This window comes from Oncorhynchus tshawytscha, linkage group LG18 (assembly GCF_018296145.1).
Source record: "Oncorhynchus tshawytscha isolate Ot180627B linkage group LG18, Otsh_v2.0, whole genome shotgun sequence".
In the NCBI taxonomy this organism is placed as follows: Eukaryota; Metazoa; Chordata; class Actinopteri; order Salmoniformes; family Salmonidae; genus Oncorhynchus; species Oncorhynchus tshawytscha.
The window spans coordinates 12,882,029-12,909,053 of record NC_056446.1 but is presented as its reverse complement, the minus strand read 5'-3'; the positions used below and the strand labels follow the sequence as shown (position 1 = coordinate 12,909,053).

The 27,025-nt window shown below is 43.4% G+C and overlaps 1 protein-coding gene across 2 annotated transcripts; it reads left to right on the top strand.

Moving 5' to 3' along the window:
• The first annotated feature begins 142 nt into the window (after positions 1-142).
• On the top strand, positions 143-27,025 carry dse (dermatan sulfate epimerase). 2 transcript variants are annotated; one of them, XM_024377844.2, is made up of 6 exons: positions 143-324; positions 2,507-2,981; positions 9,450-9,703; positions 19,219-19,458; positions 22,678-22,885; positions 23,586-27,025. In XM_024377844.2, the coding sequence occupies exons 2-6, from the start codon at positions 2,551-2,553 to the stop codon at positions 25,330-25,332; spliced, it is 2,880 nt and encodes a 959-aa protein (XP_024233612.1). In that variant the 5' UTR covers positions 143-324; positions 2,507-2,550; the 3' UTR covers positions 25,333-27,025. The 2 variants fall into 2 exon arrangements, with proteins under 2 accessions (XP_024233612.1, XP_024233613.1); XM_024377845.2 differs by lacking the exon at positions 143-324 and having other exon boundaries at positions 2,846-2,977.

The following is a 27,025-nucleotide window of genomic DNA, read 5'->3' as shown; positions in this document are numbered from 1 at the left end:
TTTCAAAATGTGTTTTATAGACTGTTTGGCTACTTTTAATTCTACACATATGTTCTCTCTACCTGCATGTTTGTGTCTACAAATCAGTCATTTCTGTCTCTCCCCTACTTCTTTAGTCACTTTCCTCTACTGCCCCTCCTCATTCGGCAGAATTGCTGACGTTCTTCTCTCCAAAACCTTGCGCAAAGAGAGTATACTTTGTTTCACTACTTGAAGAATCAACGTATCGATGCATGTCACGGGGATTACATTTATAACACAGAAATGACTTGTAGGGGGAGTGTCAAATCTGGACTACAATTGTACAACAACGGGTTTTGACAGGTAGGCTAATCTTGATCAGTGTATTGTTCTTTCTTTACAACAAGCCACCGATCGATTTTTTTTTTTTAAGACTTCCGATCCAGTGTGCTATCTGCGCATATTTATACGTTAATGCCGTGTGTTATTAAACGTTTTTCGATGTTGGAATAATAATTCACTAATTACATTTAAGAAAAGTACTATTTATGTAAGTAGATGTACATATTTACACGGAATAATGAACTAAATGTTTTTTTTGTCCTTGTGACATTCGGGAAACGGATGACAAAAGTCACATACAAGGACATTAGATACGATATGTACAAGTGTAGGATATTGTCATATTGTGTATACGTATTAAAATATGACCATTTTATTTCCCATGACCTGAGGAAAACTAGCCTACTGATATGAAAAAAAACGGACACTTAGGCAAAGGTGTCTTTTTATATGACTAAAACATTTGTTAGAACGCTGGCGACCTGAATGTAGACTATCCAAGGTAAGGAGATGTGTGAGCAGCCAGGTAGGAAATATAATATGTGGAGCTACTTTACACTAAATTGGTGGTTGCCACTGTAAGCCCTTGAGTTTAGGGTTTGTATTAGGCCTACTTTCGAGTGATGGAGTAGTATAGAATAGTTTTCATAATACACATTCTATAGTCATTTGTTTCTCAACGTGGTCATTTGAAACAGTCTTATCAAGTTTCAAGGGCACAGGTCTTTTAAAAACTAAAGGTCTATTTGAGAATGATTTGCCCATTTTGTGCCATCCGTTTGTAATTTTTGTGTAAATTGAAAGAAAACAAAGCAGTCAAAGGTTAATCCAGCCCAGGAGAGGGACAGCTGTCCCCCCTCAGCTGGTTTCCTTTATTCCCCTAAACCAATCAGTGCTCAATCTCCACCTCCCTAAACACATAGCAGGAATAGGTTTCACTTCCACATCCAGGGTTCATGGGTTTTATGGCAGTAATGGTAGACTATCTGATTATGTCTTTAAATGGGCAATCTGCAGTTGTTACATCCATTTGTAGACATTTTAATTAAATATACCCATTGATTCTTGAAGGATAGAATTTATAGATCCCCCATGAGCTCAGTACAACTGTCATACCTCATCAGAACCCCACATATTAAGTTGTTTTATGCTTTGTGAACAATGTAAATGTAAACAAATACTGTTAGCCTCAAAATGGTTCAAACAAATAGTTTGTATGTCATGGATGGTCAGTCCTTGTATCTATATCTCTGTCCATGAGTTTGAGAATGGTTGTATTTCTCCAGCCTCATCCCTCAGCTGTTACAAAGTTGACCCCTTTGTTATTGTTCAAACTGCCTCTTTAAACTGGAATGTGCCCGTTTATGAGGTCAGGTGTCATATCTAGCTAGTTGGTCAAGTGAAGCAACATCTGCCACAATAATGGACATTTAGCTCCCTCGTCCCCATTGGTGTCATTTGTAGTAGGCAATACTAAATTGTGTATTAAAATACACTACCGATAAAACTCACGCGAATAGGACTGACCAGAGTCCTTCAAAATCACCACCGTTTGATTTTGCCCTAGGCAAGTGCCAAGAGTAAGGCACTGAAATGGATGTCCATGTTCTTGAGAAGAGATGACTTGCTCCACCATAGTGTTAGATGTACCAGGTGATGTTAGTTATTGGTTAAGCCAAACCACTATAACTGACGAATAGAATACCACAGAGACCTTTATGACCTTTAGAGTGTTGAGGACCATCTTTCTGACTATGTGGGTGTACATGGCTAGATTCACCTGAGACACCGCCAAACAAATGGTTATCTACCCTGATGAACACACCTCTCGCCAATAGCTGGATACACTATCAATCTGAGGAGTGACAGCACACTATACACATTACAGCTACCTCTTCTCAAGATACACATGGGGGAGGAGGAAGGGGGGGGTGGGTCTATTTTGATTATTCATATAGATAAGTTGCATTTTTACAACAGAGATCTGAGCTTCCCTTTCAGTTGTCACAGTCTACAGTCTACTTGAAGCGTTTCGAAACTTGTCAGAACAGTAGGGGGAAGCCAGAATGATCAGGAATACAGCTGTATCCAATTATTCAAGGAATGTAGCCCTCATATGAAAAAGCTGGGGAGAGTTGAGAGAGAGAATATGGCTGTCTGGCTTTCTTCAAGTCTTTTCTTCTCCCTCTCCTTTCCTTCTCAGCTGAGCTCTGTTGGAAATGCCACTGCGCCCTCTCTGATGTGAGGATGAGGACCTACACCCGAGGGGCCCCCACAGTGTTCTTCATAAGTCTACTGTGGCCCCTGGTGGCCCCGGTGGTGGGGGTGGCGGAGGAGACGATAGACCCCAGTGGAGGGATACCCTTCATGGGAGGGAACTACGATGGACACCCCATGCTGTACTTCGGCCAGGGCGAGGTGGAGGAGCTGCAGTCGGCGGCGGCTGGGACACACCGGGAGATGGCCGCGAGGATCCGCGAGGCGGGGGAGGCCATGCTGGAGCACCCTGAGGAGTACCTGCCCCCCTGGAGCCCGGCCGAGTTCAGCGCCCGCTGGAACGAGGTGTATGGAAACAACCTGGGAGTGTTGTCTATGTTCTGTCTGCTCTACCCACACAGGGCCGGGGCCCTCGACCTGGCCAAGGATTACATGGAGAGGATGGCAGCTCAGCCTAGTTGGTATATTTTCTATCTTTGTTTTTCCCTTATTTTTGTGTGAATTTTCAGTTGCAATCAATTGTCTGTGAATAGCATCCCTAACCTATAGGGACATGAAATAAGAGATACAATCAGATATGCCCCTGTGGAAACAGTTACTGTGTAGTTACTCAAATTCAACCCATAAGTGAATTGCCCACTTCTCAATTGCAGAAAATCGCTTAGCCTACCCTTAGCGGTAAGAAAAACTCCCACACGTTTTTCTCATTACGTGAACAATACTGGTCTTTTTGGAGAAGGTACAGATGCTGCCTGCTATCTGTATTTCTCCTTCCTATCACCATGTGACCACTGGGGATAAATGCCAAATCCTCCTCCTCTCCAGAGGACCTTTAACTGACTCAATCCCCCTCCATAGTATCTCTGTTCAGTTTTCACTGTGGCCGGCCAGACCTGTGGAAGAGATGCCCTGTGGTCCAGGAAATGTGTTTAGCAGCTGTATGAATTTATTGCTTAACATGCTCCCGTTCAAAGGAAATGAAATGTTCAGATGTTGAGCTGAATGGCCTGGTGCAGTGGGATGGGTGGACTAGGGTTCAGGTGGTGGTGAGAGGCTAAGAAACACATTTTACCTGGGTTCTCAGAGGGGTTACATGGGAAATCTCATCTGCATCTCACATTGTTCAGCCCCAACCTAAGGGATGGGCAAATGACTCTCCCAGTCTGTAGACTCAGAGGGGAATAGCTTAGGTAGTCTGGATGATGTTATGTTTCATTTTCATTGTACAATACTAGGCTGTACTATCTTGCAGACTTCTTCGCTTTCTGTTGCATAAGAATAATAAGCTAAGAAGAGGCCAGCAATGAGACTTCATGTTGTTGCTGTATATTTAGCCAACCCTTACAGTACTGTACTTCAGAAGACCCCTGGCCGCCTGTGAGGGTTGTGAAACTTCAGTGGTTTCATTTTTTTCCCCATGCAGTGCAGTTAGGAAAGTGCATTATAGCAAGCTTTCTCTGCACGTCCCAAGCCAAGGAATTCAGTGTTAAGGAGGGGTCTCTGATATATCGGGCAAGGCGTTTCACTGTCCGTTGCCAATTTAGTCATGTCGCCAGCGTTCTCAGGACGTCTGGTCTCTACTATCAGCCTCGTGGTCAGGGGGCTTCCCTTTTCAAGTGTCACCTTTCTCTCATTCCTTTTCAGAAATAAGCATTACCTCAGCTCCGTTGTTTTAGTCCTCTATTTAGCCATCAGCTGCTGTGTCTAGCCAACCTAGTTCAGAGAAAAATGTTTTCTTTAGGGTCAGTGTTCATTGGTACATGTACAGTTTACCATTAGTTCAAATTTGTGAAACTTCTCACAAAATGGAAGTCTGTGCCACATGTTGAGAAATGAAAACCCACAAGGACGTTTTCACATTTTAACTACACACAATGTGAGTTCTCTCCTCAACCGCACATTTACTAGGGCTTTGGAATCTCTCAGGGATCCTTAAAAGTGGCTCCAGGAATCAGTCAACTGTGGTATCTGTGACCTTCAATTATGTCTCCAACAACTTGTTGAGGAGAGCCATATTCCATATTCCAACTCCAGCTTGTGGCGCACTGGTTCCCTGGTTCGGTTTTTAAGGCAGTTCATGTGTAAACACACAGAAGAGACGTCTTGTGTGCTTTGGCGTAATGTAATATACAGTACAGTGGTGACATAGAATCACTTCACTCATTCTAACTACTTATACAGTGCATTAAACTTGGTTGGTGAACCAAAGACTGTAATGAAACATAATGTAAACTCCTTGCTTGATGAATAAAGTTGAAATCCCTTTTTATTCAATTTAATTTAAACCCATGTAGAAGGAACATTTATTCCCAATGAACTTCCTCAGGTCGTTGACAGATGGAAATAATGTATTAGCTAAATCAAATGGAAGAAATGCTGCCAGAGGGTGGCGGCATATCTTTGGTATTTATGAATATTAGAGTCGCATTTAAAAGAAAAGCAGGCAGCTGTTTTGATATTTGGCACTGAGTAAAGTTTATGGGTCATTGTGATGAGGGGAATGGATTTCAACCTATGTCTTTTAGATGTTCTGAGAGGAACGATTGTCAAGAGGGAGCTGAAAATGTAATTACATGGCACACACTTTAATAGCAACTGCTCAAAATACAGGTTGCTTTTTGGATGTATTTTTTATTGCCACATCTGAAGTCAATTTGACTATAATTAGACAGAAAGAGCTTTTAAAGAACACCTCTTAGCAGGTGGTATATGAGATTAATGCATGGGCATGGACTATTTTGCCAATTTAACAATTAGTACCTCTTAGAAATAGAAGTCAGTCAGCATTCTGAGGTGCCAGCTACTTTACAAATAGCACATAGTGCACTTTAAACAGCACTTTAAAAGGCAGGATATGTTGGAGTAGGACTTTAAAGCATGTGTGAAAATGCTGTTTTGCATGTTCTTTTGTAAAGAGAACAAAAAGCTATTTAGTAGCTGATTACAAGCTTGGACAAATTATGCAAATAGCCTGAGAAGGATTAGTTTAACTCTACGCTTTTGATGACATTTCACTTTCCAGAATATATACTACCCTTTCTGTTTTTGCAGCCTTGCTTGGGCTAGTGTGAAAACGGAATTTCAAACAATTCAAGACTATTTGTAAGGATACTACTTTGTGATATTACTGTTTTCTTGTGTATTAACCCTGTGAGACCCAAGCATAGATCCAAACGAGGAAAATTATGTATTTACCGTTCAGAAATACTTCTAATCGGCCTCTGATTATGAAAATAATCTGTTAGTTTTATTTCAAGTTTTTAGAACAATTTTATGGAAACGTTGCAAAGAAACACCATTGAGCTTCAATGGTAGGAACATTTTGTTGTAAGAACATTTTGAAATTCTATAAAAATCACATAAAATTGATCAAACGTATTGATGGGATGGAAAATATTGTCTTATGGTATATAAACTATATATACAGAAGTAAGTGGACACCCCTTCAAATTAGTGGATTCGGCGATTTCAGCCACACCAGTTGTGTATAAAATTGTGTGTATAAAATTGAGCACGTAGCCATGCAATCTCCATAGACAAACATTGACAGTAGAATGGCTTTACTGAAGAGCTCAGTGATTTTCAACATGACACCGCCATAGGATGACACCTTTCCAACAAGTCAGTTCGTCAAATGTATGCCCTGTTAGAGCTGCCCTGGTCAACTGTAAGTGCTGTTATTGTGAAGTAGAAACATCTAGGAGCAACAACGGCTCAAACGCGAAGTGGCAGGCCCCACAAGCTCACAGAGCGGGACGGTTGAGTGCTGAAGCATGTAGCGCATAGAAATTGTCTGTCCTCGGTTGCAGAATTCACTACCGAGTTCCAAACTACCTCTGGAAGCAACGTCATCACAAGAACTGTTCGTCGGGAGCTTCATGAAATGGGTTTCCATGGCCGGGCAGCCTCACACAAGCCTAAGTTCACCATGTGCAATGCAAAGTGTCGGCTGGAATGGTGTAAAGCTCGCCCCCATTGGACACTGGAGCAGTGGAAACGCATTCTCTGGAGTGGTGAATCACGCTTCACCATCTGGCAGTCCAACGGACAAATCTGGGTTTGTCAGATGCTAGGAGAACGCTACTTGCCTGAATGCATAGTTCCAACTGTAAAGTTTGGTGGAGGAGGAATAATGGTCTGGGGCTGTTTTTCATGTTTTGGGCTAGGCCCCTTAGTTCCAGTGAAGGGAAATCTTAACGCAACAGCTTACAATTACATTCTAGACGATTCTGTGCTTCCAACTTCGAAGCAACAGTTTGGGGAAGGCCCTTTCCTGTTTCAGCATGACAATGCCCCGTGCACAAAGTGAGGTCCATACTGAAATGTTGTTGAGATCGGTTTGGAAGAACTTGACTGGCCTGCACAGAGCCCTGATCTCAACCCCATAAAACACCTTTGGGATGAATTGGAACGCCGACTTCGAGATAGGCCTAATCGCCCAACATCAGTGCCCGACATCACCAATGCTTATGTGGCTGAATGGAAGCATGTCCCGGCAGCAATGTTCCAGAATCTAGTGAAAACCCTTCCCGGAAGAGTGGAGGTTGTTATAGCCTCCATTATCATGTTTGGTCATGTAGTGTACATCTGAAATTGTCATATTTTGTCTGAAATAGCTAAATTGATCAACTTGATCTATAAGTATGGTGCCGAAGAACATGGCTGACGTTTTTACATTCTCCCAACCAATTATGCAATTTTGTTATTTTTGTGTGTGTTTTGTGTAACTTCTTTTTTAACTTATTGTGTACATAAAGTTGCTGCTACCGTCTCTTATGGCCGAAAATAACTTCTGAACAGAAAAGCGATTACTCACGGGGACTGGAAGAAACTCTTTCCTTTAATGAGTCCGATGAGAAGGATATCCTGCTTTCACTGGACAGGCCCAGATCCACGCCTTTTGCGTGAAAAAAATACACCGGAAAAGGGGACGCAGATCAGGGATCCTTCTGAGAAGCCAGAGGAGAGCGAGTAAACTCCCAATGCCTTCCATTCTCCTTGCTAACGTGCAATCTTTAGAAACTAAAATTGATGACCTACTATTAAGATTATCCTTCCAACGGGACATTAAAAACTGTAACGTCTTATGTTTCACAAGACGTGGCTGAATGAAGAAACGGACAATATAGAGCTGGCTGGATTTTCCATGCACCGGCAGAACAGAGACACTACCTCTGGTAAGACGAAGGGTGGGGGTGTGTGTCTTTTTGTCAATAACAGCTGGTGCGCAATGTCTAATATTGAAGAAGTCTCGAGGTATTGCTCGCCTGAGGTAGAGGACCTTATGATAAGTTGTCGACCACACTATCTACCAAGAGAGTTCTCATCTGTATTATTCGTAGCCGTCTATTTACCACCACAAAGCGAAGCTGGCACTAAGACCGCTCTCAACCAACTCTATAAGGCCATAATCAAAGACTTTAATGCAGGCACACTTAAATCAGTTTTACCACATTTTTACCAGCATGTCACATGTGCAACCAGGGAAAATAAAATCCTAGACCACCTTTACTCCACACACAGAGATGCATACAAAGCTCTCCCTCTCCCCTCCATTTGGCAAATCTGACCACAATTCTATCCTCCTGATTCCTGCTTACAAGCAAAAACTATAGCAGGAAGTACCAGTGACTCGCTCAATATGGAAGTGGTCAGATGACGCGGATGCAACACTACAGGACTGTTTTGCTAGCACAGACTGGAATATGTTCCGGGATTCTTCCAATTGCATTGAGGAATACACCACCTCAGTCATCGGCTTCATCAATAAGTGCATCGATGACGTCGTCCCCACAGTGACTGTATGTACATATCCCAACCAGAAGCCATGGATTACAGGCAACATCCGCATCGAGCTAAAGGCTAGAGCTGCCGCTTTCATGGAGCGGGAGACTAATCCGGACGCCTATAAGAAATCTCGCTATGCCGTCAGACGAACCATCAAACAAGCAAAGCGTCAATACAGGATTAAGGTTGAATCCTACTACACCGGCTCTGACGCTCATCGGATGTGGAACGCTATTGCAATAGCAATTTACAACATTAACCATGTCTTCACTGATATTTCTGTTCAATTTAGTGTTATTTTAATGGTCAAAAATGTGCTATTCTTTCAAAAACAAGGACATTTCTAAGTGACCCCAAACTTTTGAACGGTAGTGTATATATTTGAAAGGATCAACTATTTTGTGGGTTTTCTTTGTATGCAGACTATAACTTACTTTTAGCAATATGTAGTTGTCCTTTCTGGATTAATTACTTCTCTATGTTAAAATTGATGGTTGTAAATGGCAGTATTCTGACCTCATTAACCACACATACAGTACCAGTCAAAAGTTTGGACACACCTACTCATTCAAGGGTTTTTCTTTATTATTTCTACATTGTAGAATAATAGTGAAGACATCAAAACTATGAAATAACACATATGGAATCAAGTAGTAAGCAAAAAAGTGTTAAGAAATGTAAATATATTTTCGATTTTAAATTCTTCAAAGTAGCCACCTTTTGCCTTGATGGCAGCTTTGCACACTCTTGGCATTCTCTCAACCAGCTTCATAAAAGGTTTAGATAGCTGGCTAGACTAACGAAACTAGAAATCTATGAAATTTTAGCTGACATGGGCTAATTGAGTGAGTAACAAGAGGAAAACTGCTGATGCACAACCAAATTTTGAAATGGCACATTTTGTATTCTACTACTACTCTATATAACAGTAAGTTGAGATCCTGACTGACTCGCCCCCCTAAAAAAATATATCTATTTTTTTGGCGGGGACCCTAGCGACCGCTAATGTCACTTATGCCTAGAAATCGTACTGAACAGGCAGCGTTGCAATTTTACAACCGTGTGTCTCACAGGGTTAAGTCTTGAACATGTATTTCTTACATATGACTATACTTATCTATCCTTTTCTCTGCGTCTTGCAGGTTGGTAAAGGATGCTCCCTGGGATGAGGTTCCTCTAGCCCACTCTCTGGTTGGCTTTGCCACAGCGTATGATTTCCTGTATGAGTACCTGAGCAAGGTGCAGCAGGAGCGCTTCCTGCAGGTGATCGGCAACGCTACGCGCTACATGTATGAGAAGTCCTACATCCGTGGCTGGGGCTTCCAGTACCTGCACAACCACCAGCCCACCAACTGTGTGGCTCTCCTCACCGGCAGCCTGGTTTACATGACCCAGGGTGAGTACCACTGATTCATGCACTGTGTGTGTGTGTGTGTGTGTGTGTGTGTGTGTGTGTGTGTGTGTGTGTGTGTGTGTGTGTGTGTGTGTGTGTGTGTGTGTGTGTGTGTGTGTGTGTATGTTTGTGTATGTTTGTGTGTGTGTGTGTGTGTGTGTGTGCGTGCGTGCGTGCGTGTGTGTGTGCGGGCGGGCAGAGAAACACAGAGAAACACCATGATTACTGCGTTATCAGATTTCAGACGGTTCCTTTAGTATTTACTCTGTGGCCTAGATATACATTTGAAGTCGGAAGTTTACATATACTTAGGTTGGAGTCATTAAAACTCGTTTTTCAACCACTCCACAAATTTCTTGTTAACAAACTATTGTCTTGGCAAGTCGGTTAGGACATCTACTTTGTGCATGACCCAAGTTATTTTTCCAACAATTGTTTACAGACAGATTATTTCACTTATAATTCACTGTATCACAATTCCAGTGGGTCAGAAGTTTACATACAGTAAGTTGATTGTACCTTTAAACAGCTTGGAACATTCCAGAACATTATGTCATGGCTTTAGAAGCTTCTGATATGCTAATTGACGTCATTTGAGTCAATTGGAGGTGTACCTGTGGATGTATTTCAAGGCCTACCTTCAAACTCAGTGCCTCTTTGCTTGACATCATGGGAAAATCAACAGAAGCCAAGACCTCAGAAAACAAATTGTAGACCTCCACAAGTCTGGTTCATCCTTGGGAGCAATTTCCAAACGCTTGAAGGTACCACGTTCATCTGTAGAAACAATAGTGCGCAAGTATAAACACCATGGGACCACGCAGTCGTCATACCGCTCAGGAAGGAGACGCATTCTGTCTCCTAGAGATGAACGTACTTTGGTGCGAAAAGTGCAAACCAATCCCAGAACAACAGCAAAGATCCTTGTGAAGATGCTGGAGGAAACAGGTGCAAAAGTATCTATATCCACAGCAAAACGAGTCCTATATCAACATAACCTGAAAGGTCGCTCAGCAAGGAAGAAGCCACTGCTCCAGACTACGCTTTGCAACTGCACATGGGGACAAAGATCTTACTTTTTGGAGAAATGTCCTCTGGTCTGATGAAACGAAAATAGAACTGCTTGGCCATAATGACCATCGTTATGTTTGGAGGAAAAAGGGGGATGCTTGCAAGCCGAAGAACACCATCCCAACCGTGAAACACGGGGATGGCAGCATCATGTTGTGGGGGTGCTTTGCTGCAGGAGGGACTGGTGCACTTCACAAAATATATGGCATCATGAGGAAGGAGAATTATGTAGATATATTGAAGCAACATGTCAGGAAGTTAAAGCTTGGTCGTAAATGGGTCTTCCAAATGGACAATGACCCCAAGCATACTTCCAAAGTTGTGGCAAAATGGCTTAAGGACAACAAAGTCAAGGTATTGGAGTGGCCATCACAAAGCCCTGACCTCAATCCTATAGAACATTTCTGGGCAGAACTGAAAAAGCGTGTGCGAGCAAGGAGGCCTACAAACCTGACTCAGTTACACCAGCTCTGTCAGGAGGAATGGGTCAAAATTCACCCTACTTATTGTGGGAAGCTTGTGGAAGGCTACCTGAAACGTTTGACCCAAGTTAAACATTTTAAAGGCAATACTACCAAATACGAATTGAGTGTATGTAAACTTCTGACCCACAAGGGAATGTGATGAAAGAAATAAAAGCTGAAATAAATCATTCTCTCTACTAATATTCTGACATTTCACATTCTTTCTTTATTTTACTAGGCAAGTCAGTGAAGAACAAATTCTTATTTTCAATGACGGCCTAGGAACAGTGGGTTAACTGCCTGTTCAGGGGCAGAACGACAGATTTGTACCTTGTCAGCTCGGGGATTCAAACTTGCAACCTTTCGGTTACTAGTCCAACGCTCTAACCACTAGGCTACCCTTGCCGCCCCAAAATAATGTGACCTAAGACAGGGAATTTTTACGAGGATTAAATGTCAGGAATTGTGAAAAACTGAGTTTAAATGTATTTGGCTAAGGTGTATGTAAACTTCCGACTTCAACTGTATATAAATTCAGTAGATTGGTAGATTGGTTGTTTTCTGCTCAGCCTATTAATTTTCCTCTTTGGAATAATGTGGTCTCATCTTGGCAACTTCATTCCTCCTCAGTTACAGTGGAGCAAAAAAGTATTTAGTCAGTCACCAATTGTGCAAGTTCTCCCACTTAAAAAGATGGACTGTAATTTTCACACTTCAACTATGACAGACAACATGAGAAAAAAAAATCTAGAAAATCACATTGTAGGATTTTTAATGAATTTATTTGCAAATTATGGTGGAAAATAAGTATGTAGAACTACAAACAGATATAGCCCTTGGTTCACTCCAGACCTGACTGCCCTCGACCAGCACAAAAACATCATGTGGCGTACTGCACTAGCATCGAATTGTCCCCGCGATATGCAACTTTTCAGGGAAGTCAGGAACCAATACACACAGTCAGTTAGGAAAGCTTTTTCAAACATAAATTTGCATCCTGTAGCTCCAAAAGGTTTTGGGACACTGTAAAGTCCATGGAGAATAAGATCACCTCCTCCCAGCTGCCCACTGAACTGAGGCTTGGAAACACTGTCACTACAGATAAATCCACGATAATCGAGAATTTCAATAACCATTTATCTATGGCTGGCCATGCTTTCCTCCTGGCTACCCCGACCCCGGCCAACAGCTCCGCACACCCCTCAGCTTCTTGCCCAAACCTCCCCAGCTTCTCCTTAATCCAAATCAAGATATCAGATGCTCTGAAAGTGTTGCAAAACCTGGACCCGTACTAATCAGCTGGGCTAGACAATCCCTGGACCTGTACAAATCAGCTGGGCTAGACAATCCGGACCCTCGCTTTCTAAAGTTATCCGCCGCCATTGTTGCAACCCCTATTAATAGTCTGCTCAACCTCTCTTTCGTATCGTCCGAGATTCCTAAAGAGTGGAAAGCTGCCGCGGTCATCCCCCTCTTCAAATGGGGTGACACTCAAGACCCAAACTGTTACAGACCTATATCTATCCTACCCTGCCTTTCTAAGGTCTTCGAAAGCCAAGTTAACAAATAGATCACTGACCATTTCGAATCCCACCGTACCTTCTCCGCTGTGTAATCCTGTTTCCGATCCGGTCACGGGTGCACCTCAGCCACGCTCAAGGTACTAAACAAAATCATAACCGCCATTGATAAAAGACAGTACTGTGCAGCCATCTTCATTGACCTGGCCAAGGCTTTCGACTCTGTCAATCACCGTATTCTTATCGGCAGACTCAACAGCCTTGGTTTCTCAAATGCCTCGCCTGGTTCACCAACTACTTCTCAAATAAGAGTTCAGTGTGTCAAATCGGACGGCCTGTTGTCTAGATCTCTGGCAGTCTCTATGGGGGTACCACAGGGTTCAATTCTTTGGCCGACTCTTTTCTCTGTATATATCAACGATGTCGCTCTTGCTGCGGGTGATTCCTTTATCCACCTCTATGCAGACGACACCATTCTGTATACATCTGGCCCTTCTTTGGACACTGTGTTAACAAACCTCCAAACAAGCTTCAATGCCATACAATACTCCTTCTTTGGCCTCCAACTGTTCTTAAACACTAGTAAAACTAAATGCATGCTTTTCAACCAATCGCTGCCCGCACACACCCGCCCGACTAGCATCACTACTCTGGACTGCTCTGACTTGGACAACTACAAATACCTAGGTGTCTGGCTAGACTGTAAACTCTCCTTCCAGACTCATATTAAGCATCTCCAATCCAAAATTAAATCTAGAGTCGGCTTCCTATTTTGCAACAAAGCCTCATTCACTCACGCTGCCAAACATACCCTCGTAAAACTGACTATCCTATCAATCCTTGACTTCGGCAATGTCATTTACAAAATAGCCTCCGACACTATAATCAGCAAACTGGATGCAGCCTGTCACAGTCCCATCCATTATGTCACCAAAGCCCCATATACCACCCACCACTGCGATCTGTATACTCTCATCAGCTGGCCTTCGCTACATATTCGTCGCCAGACCCACTGGCTCCAGGTCATCTATAAGTTTTTGCTAGGTAAACCGCCTCCTTATCTCAGCTCACTGGTGACAATAACAACACCAACCCATAGCACGTGCTCCAGCAGGTATACAGTGCCTTGCGAAAGTATTCGGCCCCCTTGAACTTTGCGACCTTTTGCCACATTTCAGGCTTCAAACATAAAGATATAAAACTGTATTTTTTTGTGAAGAATCAACAACAAGTGGGACACAATCATGAAGTGGAACGACATTTATTGGATATTTCAAACTTTTTTAACAAATCAAAAACTGAAAAATTGGGCGTGCAAAATTATTCAGCCCCTTTACTTTCAGTGCAGCAAACTCTCTCCAGAAGTTCAGTGAGGATCTCTGAATGATCCAATGTTGACCTAAATGACTAATGATGATAAATACAATCCACCTGTGTGTAATCAAGTCTCCGTATAAATGCACCTGCACTGTGATAGTCTCAGAGGTCCGTTAAAAGCGCAGAGAGCATCATGAAGAACAAGGAACACACCAGGCAGGTCCGAGATACTGTTGTGAAGAAGTTTAAAGCCGGGTTTGGATACAAAAAGATTTCCCAAGCTTTAAACATCCCAAGGAGCACTGTGCAAGCGATAGTATTGAAATGGAAGGAGTATCAGACCACTGCAAATCTACCAAGACCTGGCCGTCCCTCTAAACTTTCAGCTCATACAAGGAGAAGACTGATCAGAGATGCAGCCAAGAGGCCCATGATCACTCTGGATGAACTGCAGAGATCTACAGCTGAGGTGGGAGACTCTGTCCATAGGACAGCAATCAGTCGTGTATTGCACAAATCTGGCCTTTATGGAAGAGTGGCAAGAAGAAAGCCATTTCTTAAAGATATCCATAAAAAGTGTTGTTTAAAGTTTGCCACAAGTCACCTGGGAGACACACCAAACATGTGGAAGAAGGTGCTCTGGTCAGATGAAACCAAAATTGAACTTTTTGGCAACAATGCAAAACGTTATGTTTGGCGTAAAAGCAACACAGCTCATCACCCTGAACACACCATCCCCACTGTCAAACATGGTGGTGGCAGCATCATGGTTTGGGCCTGCTTTTCTTCAGCAGGGACAGGGAAGATGGTTAAAATTGATGGGAAGATGGATGGAGCCAAATACAGGACCATTCTGGAAGAAAACCTGATGGAGTCTGCAAAAGACCTGAGACTGGGACAGAGATTTGTCTTCCAACAAGACAATGATCCAAAACATAAAGCAAAATCTACAATGGAATGGTTCAAAAATAAACATATCCAGGTGTTAGAATGGCCAAGTCAAAGTCCAGACCTGAATCCAATCGAGAATCTATGGAAAGAACTGAAAACTGCTGTTCACAAATGCTCTCCATCCAACCTCACTGAGCTCGAGCTGTTTTGCAAGGAGGAATGGGAAAAAATTTCAGTCTCTCGATGTGCAAAACTGATACCAAGGGACTTACAGCTGTAATCGCAGCAAAAGGTGGCGCTACAAAGTATTAACTTAAGGGGGCTGAATAATTTTGCACGCCCAATTTTTCAGTTTTTGATTTGTTAAAAAAGTTTGAAATATCCAATAAATGTCGTTCCACTTCATGATTGTGTCCCACTTGTTGTTGATTCTTCACAAAAAAATACAGTTTTATATCTTTATGTTTGAAGCCTGAAATGTGGCAAAAGGTCGCAAAGTTCAAGGGGGCCGAATACTTTCGCAAGGCACTGTATCTCACTGGTCATCCCCAAGCCAACACACCCTTTGGCTGCCTTTCCTTCCAGTTCTCTGCTGCCAATGACTGGAACGAATTGCAAAAATCGCTGAAGTTGGAGACTTATATTTCCCTCACTAACTATAAGCATCAGCTATCTGAGCAGCTTACCGATCACTGCAGCTGTACACAGCCCATCTGTAAATAGACCACCCAACTACCTACCTCATCACCATATTGCTTTTATTTACTTTTTTTGCTCATTTGCACACCAGTATTTCTACTTGCACATCATCATCTGCACATATGGCCTATTTATTGCCTTACCTCCTTACGCCATTTGCACACACTGTATATATAATTTTCTATTGTGTTAATGACTGTACTTTTGTTTATCCCATGTGTAACCCTGGGTTGTTGTTTTTTGTCGCAGTGCTTTGCTTTATCTTGGTCAGGTCGCAGTTGTAAATGAGAACTTGTTCTCAAACTGGCCTACCTGGTAAAATAAAGGTGAATTTTCTTCTTCTTTAAAAAAAATAAAAATACAATGGAAACATTCCACACGATTCCATAACATTCTGGATGGACCTTTTCCCAATGTTTTTCTTAGTAGATTCAGTGTGAAAGGAAGGAACGTATGTCTAGAAAATAGCCTTGTTATTTACTGTACATTTGAAAACTGTTCCCTCTATTGTTTTGGTTGAAATGTCCTGGTTGTATATTCTTGGATGTTTAAGTCAGAGGCAGTGAGGCCAGAGGAACGTGAAGTTGTTCTTGTTGTTCCCAGCACTGCTGTACAGCCTAGTTTCATTACAAGGGAAATGTTTCTGGTAGAAAAAGAACAAGAGTCGACGTAAACTAAATGACAACAGGCATGGAGATGACTGTGGTCACCATGGTTTTTCTTTGAGGCTGGTTTGTGGTAGTGAGTGGGGGGCAGGAGGTGCAGACTCTGGAGAATTATAGCACCCCTCTGACTTTGCACTTCAACGTTTTAATTTGGCTGCAAATTGTTAAGAGACTCTCATTAGAAGGTGGCCTAACTAACATACAGTATTTGCTTTGAGTGCGACAGATTGACGGAACGTGCTAACTGTTCGCTTTCTCATTCTTGGACCAGTTCATTTAAGGGCCTAACTCCCGCATAAGTATTTGACTGTGTGCTCTGCTCACGATCCTATTCACTTCCTGCATTCCCTTGTCACGGATTTGTCATTCATATCCTGTGCAAAAGTATGACATTTACGCGCAAATATCATTCCATTAAGATCTCAGTGAATAAAGGGAACTTTGCCTGTAAGGTACTGCCAGAAGAAATCAAGAGCAAACATTGGTCTCGTGTCACATTTCTTTCAGAGCTATTGTATTGCACAGGTCTATATTACTCAGATTTATGGAATAACACAGCACCTCTTTTCCTGTGTATTATTTTAAAGGCGAAGCCAAAAAGCCATTTTGAAGCATTTATTCATAAGGAAGGGATAGGCTCCATCTGTTGAAAATAAAGGGAGACATACCGTATCTGTCCAAAGCATAAAACGTCTTAAGACCCGTATGGGAATGTTAAGCACAGCATGTAGGTACTGTATGTATACTGTATTCGTATCATTTCATGGCTTGATTGTGAGTCAGAGGGGATATTGTATGGGCTCTGTCCAGATGACTAGATCACAGGACAGCAGCTTACAGGGGATCAGTGCATTCCTGATGCAGGTGTCTGCATGTTGGTGCTTTGCGGCTGCCTAGCTCCGCTCCTAATTGGACAGTCATATGTGGCATAGTTTACCCTGAGTTCATCTATAGTTAAGCATCAGTAGTTAAACCTAAGGCCTCAATCACCCACTTCTCTGCTACGGCCACCCAGGTGCTTGAGTTTTATTATCTGGTGCAGAATGCTGGGACTCTGGGAACCATTCAAAATCATAGCCACAGTCACACCACATTGTGTTGCTTCCTTGAAAGCTGTTACACATGAATTTGTGGTAAAGTGTCTATTTTACACCAAATGGGTTGAGTCAACGTAGTTCCCTTGTTACTTCAATGTAATTGACCTTATATTCAACCACAAACAGGGTTTACAGGTTTGGTTTAAGATTGTTGACATCTTAATCAAATGTCAAGCAAAATTGAATGTCTATCGAGTGTCTTTGCCCGTTGGGTACAGTGTGGAACATTACATTTCTCTCTACTGGATGCAGGTTGAAGCAATTGTCTAGACTTGTTCATTCTCCCAATGCATGATTATCATGTCAATAAATGAAGCATAAACTCTAGGTAGACAACTATCAGTTACATTTTTTAATAAAATTTTAACCACTTATTTACTACGCAGGTCAGTTAATAAGAACAAATTCTTATTTACAATGATGGCCTACCCCAGCCAAACCCTAACCCCGGACGACGCTGGGCCAATTGTGCACCGCCCTATGGGACTCCAAGTCACAAGTCACGTCCAGTTGTTATACAGCCTGGAATCGAACCAGGGTCTGTAGTGACGCCTCTAGCACTAAGATGCAGTGCCTTAGACCGCTGCGTCACTCGGGAGCGTAACTCATTGATCCTACATAACATTTGAAGTTATTCCATTCTTAGGAAATCATTCTTTGTCCATTCCTGAAAATGAACTAAGAAGAACCAGAAATGTCTCAATGTCTCATCTAATCATAATTAGCGAAGAACCTCAAAGGAGTAAAAGTCAAGTCAAATGGCACTATCCCTTGACCTCCCACATTCCTACAGATCTCATTGTGATGGTGCTGGGGAGTTAACAGACCAGACCTTCCCCAAACAGCGGCTCTCAACGTGTGGATGACTAATGTGTACTGATGGGAGCTCCAGAGATCTAGAGCCAGTAACATCACTAACAGCATGGCTGAAGAAAAGCCCCTAATAACAGCAACGAAGGCAACATCATTAAATCCTAGAGGGGTAGAGGAGGACATTGCTAAAGCACAGGGTGACTATATGGGATGTGATTGAGCCATGGGTGGGAGAAGACATTTATAGCTTTTGACTTCGTAGGGTTAATTGGATTTTTTTAGTTCATGAATTCCTATATACATGATGCCTATGTCTAATAATGGAAAATGCAGAACAGTCCAAACACTGTGTGGAGCCGGGGTGTGAGCGTAGTGCGATGCCATTTGTGTAAATGTGGTCTTTGTGTGCCAGCAGTTCCTGTTTGATGGTAAATACCTGCTCTGTGTAGGCCACTGGTCTGCCAGACCAAACCAAACACTGGGGTGGACGCCGGCTCCGGAGCTGGGCTGTGGGCTGTGGGTTGTGGTGTCCGGGTGGATCCAGTCCACCGGGTAGCTGCCAGGCACCCATGATGGACTGGGATTCTCAATGAACTGCGGCTGGAGTGTTTATGTGGTCACTTCTTCTCATAGAGAGAGAGAGAGAGAGAGAGAGAGAGAGAGAGACTATACATTAGTCTGGTATGGTAGTTTCATACTTTCCATGCATAACGGGAGGTTCCAGTATGATGTTTCGGGGTAGAAAATGGGAATGTGACTGACTGAGTAGCTTACTGTAACTATATTTATGATCAACCTCACTTGAGACCACACTTTACACCGAGCTTAATTGGGGTATGTCTCAAGAAAACAAACACTTTGGCTGGGTGACAGCAGTACAGTACAAATGTTTGGGAGCCACTGCTCCAGAGACATTGACGAACATGACCTTCCTTCGAAAAGCAATAAGCTGACCCTGGTTTCTCCTCTGTTCGGTTCCAGGTTACCTGCAGGAGGCCTACCTGTGGACCAAGCAGGTCCTGGCCATCATGGAGAAGTCTATGGTGCTGCTGCAGGACGTGACGGATGGCTCGCTGTATGAGGGCGTGGCCTACGGGACGTACACCACCCGCTCTCTTTTCCAGTACATGTTCCTGGTGCAGAGACACTTCTCCATCAGCCACTTCGACCACCCCTGGCTCCACAAACACTTCGCCTTCATGTACAGGACCATCCTGCCAGGTAATACAGCTGTTAAAGATGTTGTGTGTGTGTGTGTGCTCTGCCATTCTATTCAATATAACTTAATTTCTCCTCTTAATGGTGTTTTTTCTCCTCTTAATGTTCCCTTGGTTCGATCGACTTTTTATCTCTAACAGTGCATTTAGTCTAGATGTCACGTGATAGATGCAAAGGTGATACAGATACTATATAGGCAGCAAGACAGGCTATTTTGAAATTAAATGCAGTGCAAGTTAGCAATGAGTAAATACAGTTGAAATCGGAAGTTTACATACACTTAGGTTGGAGTCATTAAAACTTGTTTTTCAACCACTCCACAAATTTCTTGTTAACAAACTATAGTTGTGGCAAGTCGGTTAGGATATCTACTTTGTGCATGACACAAGTAATTTTTCCAACAATTGTTTACAGACGGATTATTTCACTTATAATTCACTGTATCACAATTCCAATGGGTCAGAAGTTTACATACACTAAAGCAAATCAATCAATCAAAGAACAACAGTGAAGGACCTTGTGAAGATGCTGGAGGAAACAGGTACAAAAGTATCTATATCCACAGTAAAACGAGTCTTATATCGACATAACCTGAAAGGCCGCTCAGCAAGGAAGAAGCCACTGCTCCAAAACCGCTATTAAAAAAGCCAGACTACGGTTTGCAACTGCACATGGGGACAAAGATCATACTTTTTGGAGAAATGTCCTCTTGTCTGATGAAACGAAATTAGAGCTGTTTGGCCATAATGACCATCGTTATGTTTGGAGGAAAAAGGGGGAGGCTTGCAAGCCAAAGAACACCATCCCAACCGTGAAGCATGGTGGTGGCAGCATCATGTTGTGGGGGTGCTTTGTTGCAGGAGGGAATGGTGCACTTCACAAAATAGATGGTATCATGAGGAAAGAAATTTATATGGATATATTGAAGCAACATGTCAAGACATCAGTTAGGAAGTTAAAGCTTGGTCGGAAATGGGTCTTCCAAATGGACAATGACCCCAAGCATACATCCAAAGTTGTGACAAAATGGTTTAAGGACAACAAAGTCAAGGTATTGGAGTGGCCATCACAAAGCCCTGACCTCAATCCTATAGAATATTTGTGGGCAGAACTGAAAAAGCGTGTGCGAGCAAGGAGGCCTACAAACATGACTCAGTTACACCAGCTCTTTCAGGAGGAATGGACCAAAATTCACCCAACTTATTGTGGGAAGCTTGTGGAAGGCTACCCGAAACGTTTGACGCAAGTTAAACCATTTAAAGGCAATGCTACCAAATACTAATTGAGTGTATGTAAACTTCTGACCCACGGGGAATGTGATGAAAGAAATAAAAGCTGAAAGAAATAATTCTCTCTACTATTATTCTGACATTTCACATTCTTAAAATAATGTGGTGATCCTAACTGACAGACAGCGAATTACTAGGATTGAATGTCAGGAATTGTGAAAACCTGAGTTTAAATGTAGTTGGCTAAGGTGTATGTAAACTTCCGACATCAACTGTATGTGTTCCTAAATGCCTTAGCAAACCTCTGTGGCACTTCTTGGCAACATTGTCCAAGTTATAAGTAGATTAGGCATGAAACCCCCCTGGGTGCATTACCCCCATGTTAGAGAGGGTGACTGCTCGTTTGTCTTGATATGGGTTATGCATGCGTTACCTTCCTGGGGGGCTGTCAGAGCTATGCTGATCCAGCCCTCCCCATCTCCCCTCTTCCCTCATCTCCTTTGCTCTCCTCTTCTCTCCTCTCCTGGTTTATGGTCAGGGGGAGGGTAGCGCTGGAGGAGGGGCTCTCAGGTCTGGACATTTTATAGCCCCCTGCCAACACTCTCTGTATTGTGACTGGGGCTGGGCGCCACTGCTGCATTCAGAGAGCAGCTCTTAATTGCAGCAGCCAGGAGAACGCTGGACTCAATACCCACAATGCCAGCTTTCTCTCTCCCAGATTATCCTGCCTAACTACCTTCTGCCTGAGCGGACTATGTGACTGCACTGCACTCACTGACCCTGTACAGTCAGGTCCATAATTATTGGCACCCTTGATAAAGATGAGTGGAAAAAGACTATAAAGTAAAGAATACAAATGCTGAGCTATATTGTATGCCAAAGAGCTATATTTTCATGTCACCTCATGGTCAGATGACATGGAAATAGAGCTCTTTGGCCGTGCACACCAGTGGTTGGATTGGAGTCGAAAAAATGCAAATGCAGAAAAGTACTTCATACCTACAGTTAAATATGGTGGTGGATCTTTGATGTTATGGGACTATTTTGCTTCCACTGGTACTGTGGTCCTTGTTAAGGTCAACGGCACTATGAACTTGACCAAGTAGCAGGACATTTTTGCCAAAAACCTGGTTGCCTCTGCCGAGAGGCTGACAACACAGTCTTTTTTTGCTGATCTTTATCAAGGGATCCAATAATTCCGTAACCCACTGTATGTCTCTGTGTTCAAATGATAAGGTTTGTTGGTGTTCCAACAGGTTAGACTGTAAACAGGAGCCGTGTTTTAAATGTATCTTGTGTTGGACTTACAAAGACAGACCGTGAACAAACCAATATCACCCGAGTGTTCCTGCACACACACCCCCACATCATTTGGATTGGGCATTTGTTTATCCAAGGTCTAGTTTTGCATCACAGAAGGAATGTTTTTACAAAGGGGAAACGCGCGTATTGTCGTACCACTTGTGCACTGATTTTGGTTATTGCCGTTATTGTTTTTGGCTTACAATGTGATTTATTGTGGTTAAGTATTTACTACCGGTTGCTAGGTTTTAAGATCTCTTTTGGCACCAGACTGCCATTCTTTGTGTTGGGGAAATGGCTTCATCGATAAAGCTAGGGAGCTACGATCTCAACAGGGCCTGTAGTTTGGCTCATTTCCTTATGTTAAGGACATGGCATGCATGGGTGTAAAAGCTTTTGTGACCTATTCAGTAAGAAAAGGAAAGAAATGAATCATGATTTTGTAGCATAGGCCTGCGACTCCAAGTGGCATTCAATCAAATAGAAAGCTATGTGGTTAGTACAGCTGAACTGGACCTTGGACAATATGTAGCTGTCACTTCATATTTGTCAGAGTTTTATGATAATAACATTCAATAATCCTCCAACAAACCCGTATGAAAGGCCACTATATTGAAGTTGCCTTCTCCTATATTTTAACTGTAAAATAATCCATATGGATCTTTTGCCCTGGCCTGTTCCATCTCACCAGGGTTCCAGAGGACTGTAGCCATAGCAGATTCCAACTACAACTGGTTCTACGGGCCCGAGAGCCAGCTGGTGTTCCTGGATCGCTATGTGATGAAGAACGGCAGTGGAAACTGGCTGGCTGAGCGGATCCATCAGAACCGGGTGTTGGAGGGGCCAGGACAGGCCGGGAAAGGACAGAGATGGTGCACACTGCACACAGAGTTCATCTGGTGAGAATCTCTCTCTCTCTCTCTCGTTCTGTCTCTTTCTCTCTCGCTCTTTCTCTCTCTATTGGTTGAAGTGTATTGTCATACACTGAGTGTACAAAACATTCGGAACACCTGCTCTTTCCATGATATAAACTGGCCAGGTGATGTCACTTGTTGAATCCACTTCAATCTGTGTAGCTGAAGGGAAGAAACATGTCAAATAAGGATGTTTAAGCCTTGAGACAATTGAGACATGGATTGTGTATGTGTGCCATTCAGAGGGTGAATGGGCAAGACAAAATATTTAAGTACCTTTGAACAGGATATGGTGGTAGGTGTCAGGTGCACTGGTTTGGGTGTGTCAAGAACTGCAACGCTGCTAGGTTTTTCATGCTGAAAAGTTTCCTGTGTATATCAAGAATGGTCCACCACCCAAAGGACTTCCAACCAACTTGACACAACTGTGGGACGCATTGGAGTCAATATGGGCCAACAAACCTGTGGAATGCTTTTCGACGCCTTGTAGAGTCCATGCCCTGACGAATTGAGGCTGTTCTGAGGGCAAAAAGGATGTAACTCAATATTAGGAAGGTGTTCTTAATGTTTTGTTCACTCATTGTATACGCTTATTTACTCAATTATTAATGAAATATTTGCTTTTAGAGCAACTGAATTCAAATGTATGACATTTATTTCTTGTTGTTTTATTTCCATTCTGCAGGTATGATCCCAGCCTGACTCCCAGGGCTCCATCAGACTTTGGTACATCCCAACTCCACTACTTTGAGGACTGGGGGGTCGTCACTTATGGAAGTTCTCTACCCGCAGACACCAACCACACCTTCCTCTCCTTTAAGTCGGGGAAGCTGGGTGGACGGGCCATATTTGACATCGTTCACAGGAACAAGTACAAAGACTGGATCAAAGGGTGGCGGAACTTTAACGCTGGCCACGAGCACCCTGACCAGAACAGCTTCACGTTCGCCCCTAACGGTGTTCCTTTTATCACGGAGGCTCTGTACGGGCCCAAGTACACCTTCCTCAACAACGCAGTGCTGTTCTCCCCGGCTACCTCGGGAAGCTGCTTCAAGCCATGGGACGGCCAGGTCACAGAGGCCTGCGACTCCAAGTGGCTGAAGTACAAGGTGGGGCTGCCGGCGGACGCCCAGGGCAGGGTGGAGGCGGCTCTGGAAAGGCAGGGCATGGTGTTCATCCGTGGGGAGGGCCAGTCGGCCTACAACCCTGACCTGAAGATCAGGAGCTTCCAGAGGAACCTGCTGCTCCTGCACCCCCAGTTGCTGGTCCTGGTTGATCATATCCATCTGGAGACAGACAGCCCAACCAGGGCCATGAGTGCCTTCTTCCACAACACGGACCTGCCCTTTAAGGACACCAAAATAGACGGTGTGCACGGAGCCTTTGTCAGACATGGGGAAGACCCATATCAAATGTTTTGGATGGATGACACAGGCTTCAGTGAGAAAGGGGTCTTGGGGTACTGGAACTATCCCCGTGGTTACCCCTATAACGGCTCTAACTATGTGAATGTGACAATGCCTCTGAGGTATCCCCATACCAGGGTGGCCTACATCTTCTTTGGGCCAGGGGTGGACGTGCAGAGCTTTAGTCTGCGTGGCGATGCTAACAGGGTGGACATTTACCTGGCCACCAACGAGCACACCTACACTATCTACCTGCTGACCGGGGAGGTGGCCACCAAGCCTCTGTTCGCCATGGTGCTGGTGGACCAGAAGAAAATAGTATTTGAGAAAGCAGCAGGAGTGAAGAACAGCACGCCGGAGGAGGTAGAGGAGTATGTCAACGTAGTAGAGGACAACCTCCAGCACGCCAAGCCTGTTTTCCAGCAGCTGGAGAGACACATCTTGGGCCGGGTGCTCAACACGGCCAGCTTCCGCAAGACGGCCGAGCGCCTCCTCCAGTTCTCCGACAAGAAGAAGACGGAGGCCATTGAGAAAATGTTTGCTCTGACTAAGAAACAGGGCAAGGGCAAGGGGGCCAATAAAGCCTTGGGGAACCTTGGGGACAAGTTCTCAGAGAGCCTGCCGGACATCTTTGGACAGATCGAGGTAAAGGAGAAGAAGGAGAGATCGAAGACAACAAAGAGGATTATTGAGGAGAGCCCCGAGGAAGACGGCGACTCCCGGGCCTTTATGGATTATGGAGACTCCAAAAAAGGCCGGAAGGGAGGCTTCGTGAAGGGTCGCAAGTTCAAGGAGGTCCACGTGTTGGCGACGGCCAACAGTGACAGTCTGTCGAACTCATCCTCTTATATCAGACTATTCCTCATCTTAAACATAGCCACCTTCTTCCTGCTACTGTCTGTGTTATTGACACGCTTCCAGAGAGGCAGAAGTCTGCACACCCAGAGGTGTTTCTATGGCATCCTGCTCATCGACAGCTTCATCTTACTCTGCCTCTACTCCTCCTGCTCTCACGCACAGTGTTGACATGATCACTGTGCGGCGAGGGGAATAGTCCATGTGCAGACCGATTGAACCGTTTGCCATGGGTGAATCAAATGCACCATACGCCTCAGTCTGAGCCAAGTCTACCTGATGAGTGTCCAGGAAAGAATTCATTCCAAATAGGAATTGATAGATTCGAAATGAAGCCAGACCACCTTTGAGATCCTAAGCTTCTGTGGAGCTTTAGAATGGAGTCTGTGTGAACTTTTTTAATGTAGCATTTAGAGTGGAACATGTTGCTTTATATCAAAGATTGCTAGCCACTAAAATGCAGATATATCTGCCTCTCTCTGTGGCCATGATAGAAAGAATGTACATATGTTCAAACAAGATATATTTTTGTGGTATTATTTCTACTCTTTGTCATGAGAAAAGAACAATATGCATAGATTTTTTTTCATTGTGTATTTGCTTTTGCCTGATGAATGTGGGGACTTTGCAGATAAAAAGCTATAGAAATATGTTACCTCAGTCGGTGGTCCTCTCTGTGTCCATAACTGCAGTATAATACCATTGCATTTAACCAAATTGGCTTACCCGCATAACCGATCACATTGTCACCCCCACCACCCCAATTTAAGTCTTGTGATATTGTTCTTAAGCTGTCAGGGTCCATGTAATTCCATTTAGAGTAATACACTTGGGAAAGTACATTTTACTCTCCAACTGTAACAGATTTGTTTTCATGCTCTCACCTGTATGACTACTTGCAGTATGTTGGTGAAGCCCATTCACTTATATGCTAGCATAGATTCATATTATTGTCCATCACCAAACCCACCTAATATAATTACACAACCTGCTCCTCCTCTTGATGTTATGATGTGGAATCGTTGGGATTCAATGTTTCTTGTTGTTCCTGACTCTTAACTAATGGATCTACAGGCGGCACTACAGGGATGAGGACCTTTGACCTTTGTGTTACTTTGGTTGGGAGGAAACAACTACTATGCTAGTCATGGCTATGTGAGGAAAGGGAGAACTCAAATGCTAGGAGAGGGGTCGGTTTTTGGTGGGCATTGGTGGAGGAGATTTGGAGGGGAAATACTGTATGTAAATAGCCTTGTACCTGTATTGGCATATCTGTCGTCAAATGAGTGTATGATAAAGTTATCCTCCGATCAGGAGGTTGGTTGTATCAATATTTACTCACTCCTGCTCAGTCACACAGATGATAAGGAGAGACATGCTAACAAGTCTTCACTTCCTCTGGTCCTCGGGTGGACATGTGAGGGTGGGCACTGTCTCAGGTAAATTCCCAGGTGTGTCTACTGAAAATGTGTACGCCAACATTACAGTTTAGATTCTAGACACATGACTCCTCTGCCTGCAGGGGGAGGAGCTACAACACAACACACCGCTAGTTGAATTAAATTTGATTAGGTGGGTGGGGAGCTAAATCCACTATACCACTACAGCCTAAGTCTGCTGTATCTTGCTAATGAATTTACCTAAACTATGAGTCATGGAAGCCCTAGTCTCTTGTGACAGTGCAGAGATTTAGTTCTGGGTGCCGAGATTATGAAAGCCCTCATGACAATCAGGTAGCATCTTTTGGTCAGGGCTGGCTAGCAACAATCACAATTCATTGGTTTGTCATCTCATTAAAAAATGAATTTTCACTGCCTTTTATCATTGTCATGTCATTCAATAAAGAGTTTTATGCAAAATCAAA

Excerpts from the sequence above, each read along its gene's own strand:
- dse (XM_024377844.2), top strand. The coding sequence starts at position 2,551 with ATGAGGACCTACACCCGAGGGGCCCCCACAGTGTTCTTCATAAGTCTA. Across the intron at positions 9,704-19,218 it reads CCTGGTTTACATGACCCAGG|GTTACCTGCAGGAGGCCTAC; the intron begins GTGAGTACCACT and ends GTTCGGTTCCAG. Across the intron at positions 19,459-22,677 it reads GTACAGGACCATCCTGCCAG|GGTTCCAGAGGACTGTAGCC; the intron begins GTAATACAGCTG and ends CCATCTCACCAG.